At 37.3% G+C, this 15215-nt stretch overlaps 1 protein-coding gene across 1 annotated transcript in view; it reads left to right on the top strand.

Annotated features, from left to right (window-relative positions):
• Window positions 1-15215, top strand: part of MAN1C1 (mannosidase alpha class 1C member 1) — a 378811-nt gene that overhangs the window by 23759 nt on the left and 339837 nt on the right. Inside the window, exon 2 of the mRNA XM_053705384.1 lies at window positions 14506-14575. Coding sequence (XP_053561359.1) covers window positions 14506-14575 — 70 coding nt within the window. The remainder of the gene's footprint in view (window positions 1-14505; window positions 14576-15215) is intronic.

Below are 15215 nucleotides of genomic sequence, written 5' to 3'. Positions count from 1 at the left end.
TTAACAGCCCTTTTACCGCCGAACTCCAAATCTAGGCCTAAATGAATCTCTCTTCCTTGGAGTCTTAATTTTGGTTTGAAGGCTTTACAGACTCCTCCTTTTGAGCCTATGCATTCTTTTGACATTAAACTACTTTCTTGGAAAGTGTTGTTCCTTTTGGCCATCTATTCTGCTAGAAGAGTTTCTGAATAATCTGCTCTTTTTTGTGATTCTCCTTTTCTGATTTTTCATCAGGATTAGGCAGTTTTGCGGACTTCATTTAAATTCTTACCTAAGGTTGTGAATTCTAACAACATTAATAGAGAAATTGTTGTTCATTCTTTATGTCCTAATCCTAAGAATTCTTTGGAGAGATCTTTACATTCTTTGGATGTGGTGAGAGCTCTGAAATATTATATTGAAGCCACTAAAGATTTCAGGAAGACTTCTAGTCTATTTGTTATATTTTCTGGTTCCAGGAAAGGTCAGAAGGCTTCTGCCATTTCTTTGGCACCGTGGTTAAAGCTTTTGATTCATCAAGCTTATTTGGAGTCGGGTAAAGCCCCGCCTCAGAGAATTACAGCTCTTTCTACTAGATCAGTTTCCACTTCTTGGGCTTTTAAAGGGACACGCAAGTCAAAATTAAACTTCATGATTCAGATACAGCATGCAATTTTAAACAACTTTCCAATTTACTTCCATTAACAAAATGTGCACAGTCTTTTTATATTTACACTTTTTGAGTCACCAACTCCTACTGAGCGTGTGCAAGAATTCACAGCATATACGTATATGCATTTGTGATTGGCTGATGGCTGTCACATGATACAGGGGGAGTGGGAACAGACAATACTTTGCAATTTATTTAGCAAAAATCTACTACTCATTTGAAGTTCAGACTAAGTGCTATTGCATTGTCTTCTTATCATGCATTTGTTGATTATGCAAATGTGCAGTGTTGACTGGTCCTTTAAGAATGAAGCTTCAGTTGATCAGATTTGCAAAGCAGCAACTTGGTCTTTGCATACATTTACTAAATTCTACCATTTTGATTTATTTGCTTCTCCAGAAGCAGTTTTTGGTAGGAAAGATCTTCATGCAGCTGTTTCAGTTTGATTCTTCTGCTTATGATTTAAGTTTTTATTTTTATTTTTGAGAATAAACTTATATTTGGGTTGTGAATTTATTGTTTTCAGGGAGGCGCTCAAAGCTGAGGACTTTGAAAGACAGGTAGTGGTTCTAGCAGACAAATTCACTGTAAAGGGTTATAAGGAGGAAAATATTACAGGGGCAATACAAAAAGCACAGATAAAAAATAGGGATGATCTTTTAAATTATAAAACAAAGGAAATTATTAAAGGAGACAAAATTAATGTTCCCTTTGTAACGGACTACAACGCAGACCATTATCTGATTAAAAAAATCATTAAAAGGAATTGGCACTTATTAAAAGAGGATAATATCATAGGGAATCATTTGGCGGATAATCCGACTTTTATTTTTAAGAGAGCAAAAAATTTTAAAACAATTTTGGCCCCTAGCGAAATACGAAAGAAGACAAGAGTCAATAAACAATTAGATTTGGAGGGTAGAAGTGTAGCAGGTTTTTTTCCCCTGCTACACATGTAAAGCATGTACACATAATTCAAAATTGAAAAGTCTAAAACTTAACGGTTTGGGTGAAGATTTTACTATAAAGGGAATTATTAGATGCACTCATAAGAATGTTATATATGTATTGAAATGCACATGCAACTTATTCTATTTCGGAGAAACCAAGAGGAGTCTCCGGGATAGAATAAGAGAACACCTTCTTTGTATAGAAAAAGAGAAAGTAGACACACATTTATATAGGCACTTTAAGGAAGTTCACCAGGGTAACACTAGGGATTTAAAATATTGGGGTATTCTTAAAATAAATAATCATTGGAGAGGTGGTAATATTGAAAAAACCCTCTATATAAGGGAAGCAGAATATATCTATAAATACGACACCTTATACCCAAAAGGATTGAACTCTGAATTAGATCTTTCCCCCTTTCTATTTGAAGGATAAAATAATCTTTTGGGTTATCCTATTTTAACACTATATGGCTTTAGGTTCTTTATATTCACTTTTAAGACCAAGCACCACTATGCACTTTATTATGGGACTCAAGTTATTTAATCTGTTAGCACATTTTATGGTATACACATTATTTAGAGTTTTGTTAGATAAATATTAGTTTTGTGATCCAACCTGCAATTAACATATGATGTATATATATTTTGTATAATGATTAAATTATTGACTATACACATTAATTTTCCTTTGGAGATGTAAGAATAATAATTTAGGAATATTTTATAAATACTTAAGGTCCTCATTTTTATACAATTGGGAGTACCTTTTATTAGTAAGATTGTTTGACTTCATTCAAGGGTAAAAGAGAGAAATACCACCTTAAAAAGAAGCTGTCATTAAAGTTAAATACCACCTTAAGATAATCTGCCAATTAAAACCACCACCAATCAGACTGAGAGATACCCCTTTAAATAAGGTAATTTACCCTTGCCACCACTATCTTGATAAAGCCCATAGGAGGGCGAAACGCGTCGTATGTGTTGGCAGTGTTGTTGTTATTACTTCTTTGACAACTATTCACATATCTTTGGATTCTCATTTAATAACCCGGGTTATACTTTTGGAACATTTCTTCTCTCAAAAGGAGCTAAGCATCTGTGTTTGGAATAAAGTCTGGGGTATTCTATCACATTACCCAGTTATCCAGTCCCTGGCGCGCTATTAGCACTAAGTGCAGGGCTCATCAAAGAGGACCGTGATCACAGCACATAGAAGTGAGCGCAAGAATCTGCCTTTTCTTCTAACCGGAACATCTTTCTGTGACGTCAGACGCCAAAAGTTTCAGTCAGCCCCGCTCGAGGTGAGGACCGGGCAAGGGGGAAAGACCTTTACCCCACGATCAAAGATCTGGTAAAGTACACAGCTTAATGGTTTTGGCTTAGAGATATCTTACACAGTAAGAGAGCTTTCGGATTTTAAATGTACTATCTCTAGACACTTTATTTGGCAGCTACGGTTTAACTCATTTTGGCAGCTTGGTGGTATTTTGAGTAACGGAACGCTGACTACTGATTCAGTTTTCTTTTATATGGAGCAAAGACATTAACATTTGTACCTATCACAACGAACTGAATAAGACTGCTGATTATTAATGATTGATTTTTAGACCTGTGGAAGTTTTATCAGTCATATTAGATATTTTAGGATTTTAGTTTTATTTAGGTTTGGGGAAACGTCCCTTTACATATGTACTACTGTTTGCTTATATGTTTTTATTAAAATTGTTTAAGTGTTGATACCTTTGGCTTTGAGCACCTCCCTTATTACTATTTTATCTTTCACCTTATTTTAGACAACTGCAGGGATATTTGTCTTTTAAGGGGAAGTTTGGTTATCAGTTTGGCCTAGTGCACCTTTCTATCTCTCTTTTCTAATAGATTTATTGTTTTCAGCAAAAGGCTGTTTTTATTTTGTTACATATACAAGTGATAGGTGGCGCAATTATTGCTAATTCCCTCTGATGCGATGTATTAAGATATAGATGAAATATTTTATATATAGATACAATACAAATAAAATACTGACTATTCTATAAACCAATAGTATATTATAACACTCAACTTAATAAAAATGTATTAATATAATACAAACAGTTAAAATTAACTACATATGACACCGGTGTCAGCACAAAATAATCCTATAGATCAATCCTAAAACGTATGTGAATAAATGACTCCTAGTATAACATCTGATGTCTAGTAAATCTCATTATAGATCCAAGCAAATGCAGTTCATACAGCCAAGTAGTTTAAAAATGTTGTTACAATGTATAACAGTGTGACAATTATGTCTACAAAGTAAAATTGATAAAAAGACAAGTTGATATAAAAAGTTCATATAAAACGTTCAGATGTATTAAAAAAAATATATATATAGATAGATAGATGACTTGTTTAGCAAAAGCGTACAGCTCTGATAATAAAATCCGTGTGCAATGGCAATGTGTGGGAATCCTATGCACAAGCTTCAGCAGTTAATGCCAAATGTAAAGTACCTGTATAACTTTGTCTTCTGTAGTTCCGTTAATTATTGAGTACTCACAGTGCACTGAGGTTTATCGGGACTCCGATCTCCAAGATGGTGATCAATACTGACCTATTAGGATGGTCTCCAGGTGATGTAATTGGTTTACCTTAAAGTCGGAATCCGGCTTTTCTCCGATCTGTCCTTGGGTGCTCTTATGTTCAGCCCCTATCGGCAACCAGCTAGCCACCAGACTTTTCCTAAAGTAATTCTTTGTTCAGCAGGTCTCAGGTCTTAACAGGACAAAAGTACTTTTGTCCTGGTAAGACCTGAGACCTGCTGTACTTTTGTCCTGGTAAGACCTGAGACCTGCTGAACAAAGAATTACTTTAGGAAAAGTCTGGTGGCTAGCCGGTTGTCGATAGGGGCTGAACATAAGAGCACCCAAGGACAGATCGGAGAAAAGCTGGAAAACCGACTTTAAGGTAAACCAACGACATCACCTGGAGACCATCCTAATAGGTCAGTATTGATCACCATTTTGGAGATCGGAGTCCCGATAAACCTCAGTGCACTGTGAGTACTCAATAATTAACGGAACTGCAGAAGACAAAGTCATACAGGTACTTTACATTTGGCATTAACTGCTGAAGCTTGTGCATAGGATTCCCACACATTGCCATTGCACACGGATTTTATTATCAGAGCTGTACGCTTTTGCTAATCAAGTCATTTATATATATAATTTTTTTTAATACATCTGAACATTTTATATGAACTTTTTATATCAACTTGTCTTTTTTATGAATTTTACTTTTGTAGACATAATTGTCACACTGTTATACATTGTAACAACATATTTAAACTACTTGGCTGTATGAACTGCATTTGCTTGGATCTATAATGAGATTTACTAGACATCAGATCTTATACTAGTAGTCATTTATTCACATACGTTTTAGGATTGATCTATAGGATTATTTTGTGCTGGCACCGGTGTCATATGTAGTTAATTTTAACTGTTTGTATTATATTAATACATTTTTATTAAGTTGAGTGTTATAATACACTATTGGTTTATAGAATAGTCAGTATTTTATTTGTATTGTATCTATATATAAAATATTTCATCTATATCTTAATACATCGCATCAGAGGGAATTAGCAATAATTGCGCAACCTACCACTTGTATATGTAACTTTTTTAAACTGTTTCTTGGGGAAGAAACGTTTATCAGGTGTGCATTATTCCCTACTGCCATAGAGATTATACACCTGTAGTCATCTTTATTGTGTTTTTATTTTGTCCCTCCCTCTCTAGTTACTCTTGCGTGGAGTTCCACATCTTGGGTATTGCTATTCCATATGTCACTAGCTCATGGACTCTTGCCAATTACATGAAAGCATTTACATGAAAGCAAAAACATAATTTATGTAAGAACTTATCTGATAAATTCATTTCTTTCATATTGGTAAGAGTCCATGAGGCCCATCCTTTTTTATGGTGGTTATGATTTTTTTGTATAAAGCACAATTATTTCCAAATTCCTTTGTTGATGCTTTTTACTCCTTTCTTTATCACCCCACTTCTTGGCTATTCGTTAAACTGAATTGTGGGTGTGGTGAGGGGTGTATTTATAGGCATTTTGAGGTTTGGGAAACTTTGCCCCTCCTGGTAGGATTGTATATCCCATACGTCACTAGCTCATGGACTCTTGCCAATATGAAAGAAATGAATTTATCAGGTAAGTTCTTACATAAATTATGTTTTCCAACTGTTTTAAATGTGATCACATTTACTAAAAAGAAAGGAGCTTTCAGTGCCGAAGGGTACTTGGCTACATCACAGTGAATATTTATTCTTGCCAACTTTTTCAGTCAGCACTGTTGAATATTGTTTCTCATTGTTTTTAATTGTTTCAAGCTTTGTTTTAATATCTGAAACATTGTATTAATACATGGATCCATGTTTTATGTTTTTATGTTTTATGTATGGTTAAGCTTTGTTGATTACATAAGCGCTGTTAACTCCACGATTATTAAATTTAAATGTGTAATAACATTTGACTTGTTCATAAAATTATACTCCGTTTGACCCAGCCTCCATTAGGTTAGGCGCTTTGGTTACACTGCTCATTTAAATAGTGTTTTTGGTCATTAAGTAGATATTATCAGGATAGAAACTGGGCATCGAACCTATCTAGATATCTCGTCAACAAAGGATAACATGAGAACGAAGCTAGGTGACATCAACTCAAAGCAAAAGGGTCTTAAACAGCAGGCGCTAGTTATACACTACTGCATCAAAAACACTATTTAGCAGCGCCTGGACTTTGGATTGCGATCTCTCAAAAAAACACACTGCTCATATCGGCTGAAACCTCCTTATCGAGAGCAAATATCGAAAAGATTGTGATTGAGGTTCCAGAGCATCAGTGCACACATCTGGTGAGCCAATAACTATAGGTATACATGTATAGCCACCAATCACCAGTCAGCTCTTATGGACTGCTGCTTCTGAATCTACCTAGATATCCTTTTCAACATGTAAACCCCTCTGTCACACTATAGCAATATCACACCTAAGGTCTTAGTTAGCTGGCCCTGAAGTTCCTCTGTCAGCCCCTTTATTTTCCCCAAGCCACCCCCCCCCCATTTCCCTAGCATGAAGTGTGGTGTTTATCAAGTGCTGTGAATGGTGCTTGTGTGGGAGGTGAGAAGAAGAGAGTAACTCTGGGCTTGGCTGCCCTCTACATAATGTAACAAGGGTAGAGCTAACGGCCATGTCAGTCCTCGGTGCACCACTCCAAGTGCCTTTAACCGCTTCCATGTGAATGATTAGAATGGGTCGTCATGCAGATCTCTGCCTGAGAGAGCATGACGACCTGTTCTCGTCATGAAGGGGAATCACCAATTCGATGCTGCGATTGGGGATCCCTCCACTCATATTCTATAGAGTATTTAGAATTTTTTATTGTATCTATAATATTTTTTAATAATAGTTATTAAAATATTACATATCAAATATTAAAAAAATAGTAATAGCACGACTTAAGATTACTGCTTTCATGTACACTAACCCAACACCGCATTAGACCTAAGTCGTGAAAAAACACAAAGTGCGTTACACATATTTTCAATTCCTATGTTTTTCACATAGAAAAAAAAAATAATATATATATATATATATATATATATATATATATATAATGTTAAAGGGACAGTCTACGCCAGAATTTTTATTGTTTTAAAAGATAGATAATTCCTTTATTACCCATTCCCCAGTTTTGCATAACCAACACAGTTATGTTAATATACTTTTAACCTCTGTGATTATCTTGTATCTAAGCCTCTGCAAACTGCCCCTTTATTTCAGTTCTTGTGACAGACTTGCAGTTTAGCCAATCAGTGCCTGCTCCCAGATAACTTCACGTGCACGAGCACAGTGTTATCTATATGAAACACATGAACTAACACCCTCTAGTGGTGAAAAACTGTTAAAATGCATTCTGAAAGAGGTGGCCTTCAAGGTCTAAGAAATTAGCATATGAACCTCATAGGTTAAGCTTTCAACTATAAATACCAAGACAACAAAGCAAAATTGGTGATAAAAGTAAATTGGAAAATTGTTTAAAATTACATGCTCTATCTGAATCATGAAAGTTTATTATTTAGACACATACATATATTGCTTCCAAATACATGTCCATATACCTTTGAACCCTTAGTCAACAACACTGTGTAAGCAACCTCATATGTTAAACCATACCTACATTCTGTAATACAAGAATAATAAAACAATGATAAGTATAATTATTTGTATAATGGTTCCCACCTTGTAACATAGGTCTGTTCAGTACAAGGTCCCCTGACAGTTTGACGCTGCAGGGATCCGTTAGTAGTGATTCTGTGCAGGAGATATCAGAGGCAAAAGTAATTTTGGTAACATCTGCTCTGCAGCATCAGGATAATCAAGCCTTAGGGTATTATAACACTCAACAGGAACCAAACAGCATTAAATCTTGCACCAAGGATTAGGCCCTTCTTCTACTGCACCACCACAACTAGTATGTAGCATTTTTAAATAGTATAAGGGCAGCAGATACGCTAATACATTACAGAGGCCTTCCTTCTGCACACCTGAAGTGCAGTTGTGAGGACGATGAAAACGATTTTTAAATTTTGCGCATCTTAACTTATTCAATACTTAGCTCAATACTTATGTTGACTACCACAGTAAAAAAAAAATGTCTATTTAACTCTTTCACTCCTAAGCCTTTTGTTCACCCCAGTAATGAGCCAATTTTGAGCTTTTTTGCTACTTACATTCAACCCCTATTGTAGTCGAATTTCAGTGAGAGACCCACAAAAATTATATATATTTTTTCGGCAGGCCCACCAGATTCACAATATGACATTTTTATATTTATAATTTATGGCATGTGAGAAAGCTGCAACCAAAACTTTTACATTTATTTTTTTTTATAATTTTTGGGTAGATTTTAGTAAATAATATTGAAAATAGTCCAGTGACCACTGCGGTAACCGTGATTACCTTACTAAATTTTCATCGAGTAGCCACATGTGAAATAGGGGATTTGGGGGGTTATAATGTAGAGTGGCCCCTTTGTGCAGTACAGAAAATAAAAACACTTTTTTTTTTCTTGCAAGGTGTTTACTGTTACCACAGTGATCCCCTGACTTTACAAACAAAATGAATATTTCTTTCATGTAATTAGCAAGAGTCCATGAGCTAGTGACGTATGGGATATACATTCCTACCAGGAGGGGCAAAGTTTCCCAAACCTCAAAATGCCTACAAATACACCCCTCACCACACCCACAAATCAGTTTTACAAACTTTGCCTCCTATGGAGGTGGTGAAGTAAGTTTGTGCTAGATTCTACGTTGATATGCGCTCCGCAGCAGGTTGGAGCCCGGTTTTCCTCTCAGCGTGCAGTGAATGTCAGAGGGATGTGAGGAGAGTATTGCCTGTTTGAATTCAATGATCTCCTTCTACGGGGTCTATTTCATAGGTTCTCTGTTATCGATCGTAGAGATTCATCTCTTACCTCCCTTTTCAGATCGACGATATACTCTTATATATACCATTACCTCTACTGATTTTCGTTTCAGTACTGGTTTGGCTTTCTACAAACATGTAGATGAGTGTCCTGGGGTAAGTAAGTCTTATTTTCTGTGACACTCTAAGCTATGGTTGGGCACTTTTATATAAAGTTCTCAATATATGTATTCAAACATTTATTTGCCTTGACTCAGGATGTTCAACATTCCTTATTTTCAGACAGTCAGTTTCATATTTGGGATAATGCACTTGAATCAATTATTTTTCTTACCTTAAAAATTTGACTTTTTTCCCTGTGGGCTGTTAGGCTCGCGGGGGCTGAAAATGCTTCATTTTATTGCGTCATTCTTGGCGCGGACTTTTTTGGCACAAAAAATCTTTTCTGTTTCCGGCGTCATACGTGTCGCCGGAAGTTGCGTCATTTTTGACGTTCTTTTGCGCCAAAAATGTCGGCGTTCCGGACGTGGCGTCATTTTTGGCGCCAAAAGCATTTAGGCGCCAAATAATGTGGGTGTCTTATTTGGCGCTAAAAAAATATGGGCGTCGCTTTTGTCTCCACATTATTTAAGTCTCATTTTTCTTTGCTTCTGGTTGCTAGAAGCTTGTTCCTTGGCATTTTTTCCCATTCCTGAAACTGTCATTTAAGGAATTTGATCAATTTTGCTTTATATGTTGTTTTTTCTCTTACATATTGCAAGATGTCTCACGTTGCATCTGAGTCAGAAGATACTTCAGGAAAATCGCTGTCTGGTGCTGGAACTACCAAAGCTAAGTGTATCTGCTGTAAACTTTTGGTAGCTGTTCCTCCAGCTGTTGTTTGTATTAATTGTCATGACAAACTTGTTAATGCAGATAATATTTCCTTTAGTAATGTACCATTACCTGTTGCAGTTCCATCAACATCTAATGTTCAGAATGTTCCTGATAACATAAGAGATTTTGTTTCTGAATCCATCAAGAAGGCTATGTCTGTTATTCCTCCTTCTAGTAAACATAAAAAATCTTTTAAAACTTCTCTTTATACAGATGAATTTTTAAATGAACATCATCATTCTGATTCTAATGACTCTTCTGGTTCAGAGGATTCTGTCTCAGAGGTTGATGCTGATAAATCTTCATATTTATTTAAAATGGAATTTATTCGTTCTTTACTTAAAGAAGTACTAATTGCTTTAGAAATTGAGGATTCTGGTCCTCTTGATACTAAATCTAAACGTTTAGATAAGGTCTTTAAATCTCCTGTGGTTATTCCAGAAGTTTTTCCTGTTCCTGGTGCTATTTCTGAAGTAATTTCCAGAGAATGGAATAATTTGGGTAATTAATTTACCCCTTCTAAACGTTTTAAGCAATTATATCCTGTGCCGTCTGACAGATTAGAATTTTGGGACAAAATCCCTAAAGTTGATGGGGCTATTTCTACCCTTGCTAAACGTACTACTATTCCTACGTCAGATGGTACTTCGTTTAAGGATCCTTTAGATAGGAAAATTGAATCCTTTCTAAGAAAAGCTTATCTGTGTTCAGGTAATCTTCTTAGACCTGCTATATCATTGGCTGATGTTGCTGCAGCTTCAACTTTTTGGTTGGAAACTTTAGCGCAACAAGTAACAGATCATGATTCTCATAATATTATTATTCTTCTTCAACATGCTAATAATTTTATCTGTGATGCCATTTTTGATATTATCAGAGTTGATGTCAGGTTTATGTCTCTAGCTATTTTAGCTAGAAGAGCTTTATGGCTTAAAACTTGGAATGCTGATATGTCTTCTAAATCGACTCTACTTTCCATTTCTTTCCAGGGTAACAAATTATTTGGTTCTCAGTTGGATTCTATTATCTCAACTGTTACTGGTGGGAAAGGAACTTTTTTACCACAGGATAAAAAATCTAAAGGTAAAAACAGGGCTAATAATCATTTCCGTTCCTTTCGTTTCAACAAAGAACAAAAACCTGATCCTTCATCCTCAGGAGCAGTTTCAGTTTGGAAACCATCTCCAGTCTGGAATAAATCCAAGCCTTCTAGAAAAGCAAAGCCAGCTTCTAAGTCCACATGAAGGTGCGGCCCTCATTCCAGCTCAGCTGGTAGGGGGCAGGTTACATTTTTTCAAAGAAATTTGGATCAATTCTGTTCACAATCTTTGGATTCAGAGCATTGTTTCAGAAGGGTACAGAATTGGTTTCAAGATAAGACCTCCTGCAAAGAGATTTTTTCTTTCCCGTGTCCCAGTAAATCCAGTGAAAGCTCAAGCATTTCTGAAATGTGTTTCAGATCTAGAGTTGGCTGGAGTAATTATGCCAGTTCCAGTTCTGGAACAGGGGCTGGGGTTTTATTTGAATCTCTTCATTGTACCAAAGAAGGAGAATTCCTTCAGACCAGTTCTGGATCTAAAAATATTGAATCGTTATGTAAGGATACCAACGTTCAAAATGGTAACTGTAAGGACTATCTTGCCTTTTGTTCAGCAAGGGCATTATATGTCCACAATAGATTTACAGGATGCATATCTGCATATTCCGATTCATCCAGATCATTATCAGTTCCTGAGATTCTCTTATCTGGACAAGCATTACCAGTTTGTGGCTCTGCCGTTTGGCCTAGCTACAGCTCCAAGAATTTTTACAAAGGTTCTCGGTGCCCTTCTGTCTGTAATCAGAGAACAGGGTATTGTTGTATTTCCTTATTTGGACGATATCTTGGTACTTGCTCAGTCTTTACATTTAGCAGAATCTCATACGAATCGACTTGTGTTGTTTCTTCAAGATCATGGTTGGAGGATCAATTCACTAAAAAGTTCATTGATTCCTCAGACAAGGGTAACCTTTCTGGGTTTCCAGATAGATTCAGTGTCCATGACTCTGTCTTTGACAGACAAGAGACGTCTAAAATTGATTTCAGCTTGTCAAAACCTTCAGTCACAATCATTCCCTTCGGTAGCCTTATGCATGGAAATTCTAGGTCTTATGACTGCTGCATCGGACGCGATCCCCTTTGCTCGTTTTCACATGCGACCTCTTCAGCTCTGTATGCTGAATCAATGGTGCAGGGATTACACAAAGATATCTCAATTAATATCTTTAAAACCGATTGTACGACACTCTCTAACGTGGTGGACAGATCACCATCGTTTAATTCAGGGGGCTTCTTTTGTTCTTCCGACCTGGACTGTAATTTCAACAGATGCAAGTCTTACAGGTTGGGGAGCTGTGTGGGGGTCTCTGACGGCACAAGGAGTTTGGGAATCTCAGGAGGTGAGATTACCGATCAATATTTTGGAACTCCGTGCAATTTTCAGAGCTCTTCAGTCTTGGCCTCTTCTGAAGAGAGAATCGTTCATTTGTTTTCAGACAGACAATGTCACAACTGTGGCATACATCAATCATCAAGGAGGGACTCACAGTCCTCTGGCTATGAAAGAAGTATCTCGAATTCTGGTTTGGGCGGAATCCAGCTCCCTTCTAATCTCTGCGGTTCATATCCCAGGTATAGACAATTGGGAAGCGGATTATCTCAGTCGCCAAACGTTGCATCCGGGCGAATGGTCTCTTCACCCAGAGGTATTTCTTCAGATTGTTCAAATGTGGGAGCTTCCAGAAATAGATCTGATGGCGTCTCATCTAAACAAGAAACTTCCCAGGTATCTGTCCAGATCCCGGGATCCTCAGGCGGAAGCAGTGGATGCATTATCACTTCCTTGGAAGTATCATCCTGCCTATTCTTTCCGCCTCTAGTTCTTCTTCCAAGAGTAATCTCCAAGATTCTGAAGGAATGCTCGTTTGTTCTGCTGGTAGCTCCGGCATGGCCTCACAAGTTTTGGTATGCGGATCTTGTCCGGATGGCCTCTTGCCATCCGTGGACTCTTCCGCTAAGACCAGACCTTCTGTCGCAAGGTCCTTTTTTCCATCAGGATCTCAAATCCTTAAATTTAAAGGTATGGAGATTGAACGCTTGATTCTTGGTCATTAAGTCAATTTCTCCTCCTTGGAGTTTGAATTTGGTTCTGGGGGCTCTTCAAGCTCCTCCTTTTGAACCCATGCATTCATTGGACATTAAATTACTTTCTTGGAAAGTTTTGTTCCTTTTGGCGATCTCTTCTGCCAGAAGAGTCTCTGAATTATCTGCTCTTTCTTGCGAGTCTCCTTTTCTGATTTTTCATCAGGATAAGGCGGTGTTGCAAACTTCTTTTGAATTTTTACCTAAGGTTGTGAATTCCAACAACATTAGTAGAGAAATTGTGGTTCCCTCATTATGTCCTAATCCTAAGAATTCTAAGGAGAAATCGTTGCATTCTTTGGATGTTGTTAGAGCTTTGAAATATTATGTTGAAGCTACTAAGTCTTTCCGAAAGACTTCTAGTCTATTTGTTATCTTTTCCGGTTCTAGAAAAGGCCAGAAAGCTTATGCCATTTCTTTGGCATCTTGGTTGAAATCTTTCATTCATCATGCCTATGTCGAGTCGGGTAAAACTCCGCCTCAAAGGATTACAGCTCATTCTACTAGGTCAGTTTCTACTTCCTGGGCGTTTAGGAATGAAGCTTCGGTTGATCAGATTTGCAAAGCAGCAACTTGGTCCTCTTTGCATACTTTTACTAAATTCTACCATTTTGATGTATTTTCTTCTTCTGAAGCAGTTTTTGGTAGAAAAGTACTTCAGGCAGCGGTTTCAGTTTGAATCTTCTGTTTATGTTTTTCATTAAACTTTATTTTGGGAGTGGATTATTTTCAGCAGGAATTGGCTGTCTTTATTTTATCCCTCCCTCTCTAGTGACTCTTGCGTGGAAAGATCCATATCTTGGGTAGTCATTATCCCATACGTCACTAGCTCATGGACTCTTGCTAATTACATGAAAGAAAACATAATTTATGTAAGAACTTACCTGATAAATTCATTTCTTTCATATTAGCAAGAGTCCATGAGGCCCGCCCTTTTTTGTGGTGGTTATGATTTTTTTGTATAAAGCACAATTATTCCAATTCCTTATTTTTATGCTTTCGCACTTTTTTCTTATCACCCCACTTCTTGGCTATTCGTTAAACTGATTTGTGGGTGTGGTGAGGGGTGTATTTGTAGGCATTTTGAGGTTTGGGAAACTTTGCCCCTCCTGGTAGGAATGTATATCCCATACGTCACTAGCTCATGGACTCTTTCTAATATGAAAGAAATGAATTTATCAGGTAAGTTCTTACATAAATTATGTTATTTTTTTTGTTAAGAGAGGGACTTGTCTACTGAGAATTACATTTTATTAGACTTCTCTAGACATAAACATATTTTATTATGGTGCATATACAGTACTATTGCAGATCACTGTGTCTTTTGTTTACTTCATTTTTAAATGATCTGGTTTGCAGTACTGCTTCAACACCAAAAGAGCAGGCCTTTCTCTTTCAAATGAGAGGTCTTGGATCTTTGTAGCTACTGGTGAGTCCTTCCTTATGCCCTTTGTAAGTAAGTATTGGGTACTTGTAAAGCGCGGCTAATCACCGATAAGGGTCTCAAGGCGCTGCTCATTTTATCGACTTTGGAAGGATGAAAGGCTGAGTGGACCTTGCTGGGGATTGAACCTGCAACCCTCGGATTGCTACAGAGCTCAGCCACAGTGCATTAGCATGCTGAGATATCCGTCCAGCCGGGGATGGTTGGCTGGACAGATACGCGTGTATGTGGTGATGTCGGGCAGCACTCCCATGAAACCTGGGAGTGCCGCCCACTAGGCCACCAACAATCCCTGGCCTGTTGTGGGGGATGGCCAAAAACAGCATTTGATCAGCGATTCCCCAGCATGATGAGAAGGTCTCATCATGCGCCTACAGGTAGCGATGCTTCATCATGTGTATCGAAGGGGTAAAACCCCCCAAAAAACGGACAATTCTGTGCTGTGTGCACTTTTAAAATGTATGCGCACTCCCATTAAATAAGGTGTGTGTGCACACACGGTCTCACCTTAAAGTGAACAGTGCTGCTGAGGCTGCTGAAAAAAACAATATATCATTTGTGTGGGTCTCTCACTAAAATTCAACTTACAATAGTGTTTCAATGTAAGTAGCAAAAAAAGCTTAAA

The sequence above is a fragment of the Bombina bombina genome, chromosome 3 (assembly GCF_027579735.1).
Source record: "Bombina bombina isolate aBomBom1 chromosome 3, aBomBom1.pri, whole genome shotgun sequence".
Classification (NCBI taxonomy): domain Eukaryota; kingdom Metazoa; phylum Chordata; class Amphibia; order Anura; family Bombinatoridae; genus Bombina; species Bombina bombina.
This window is presented reverse-complemented; position numbering and strand designations above follow the sequence as displayed.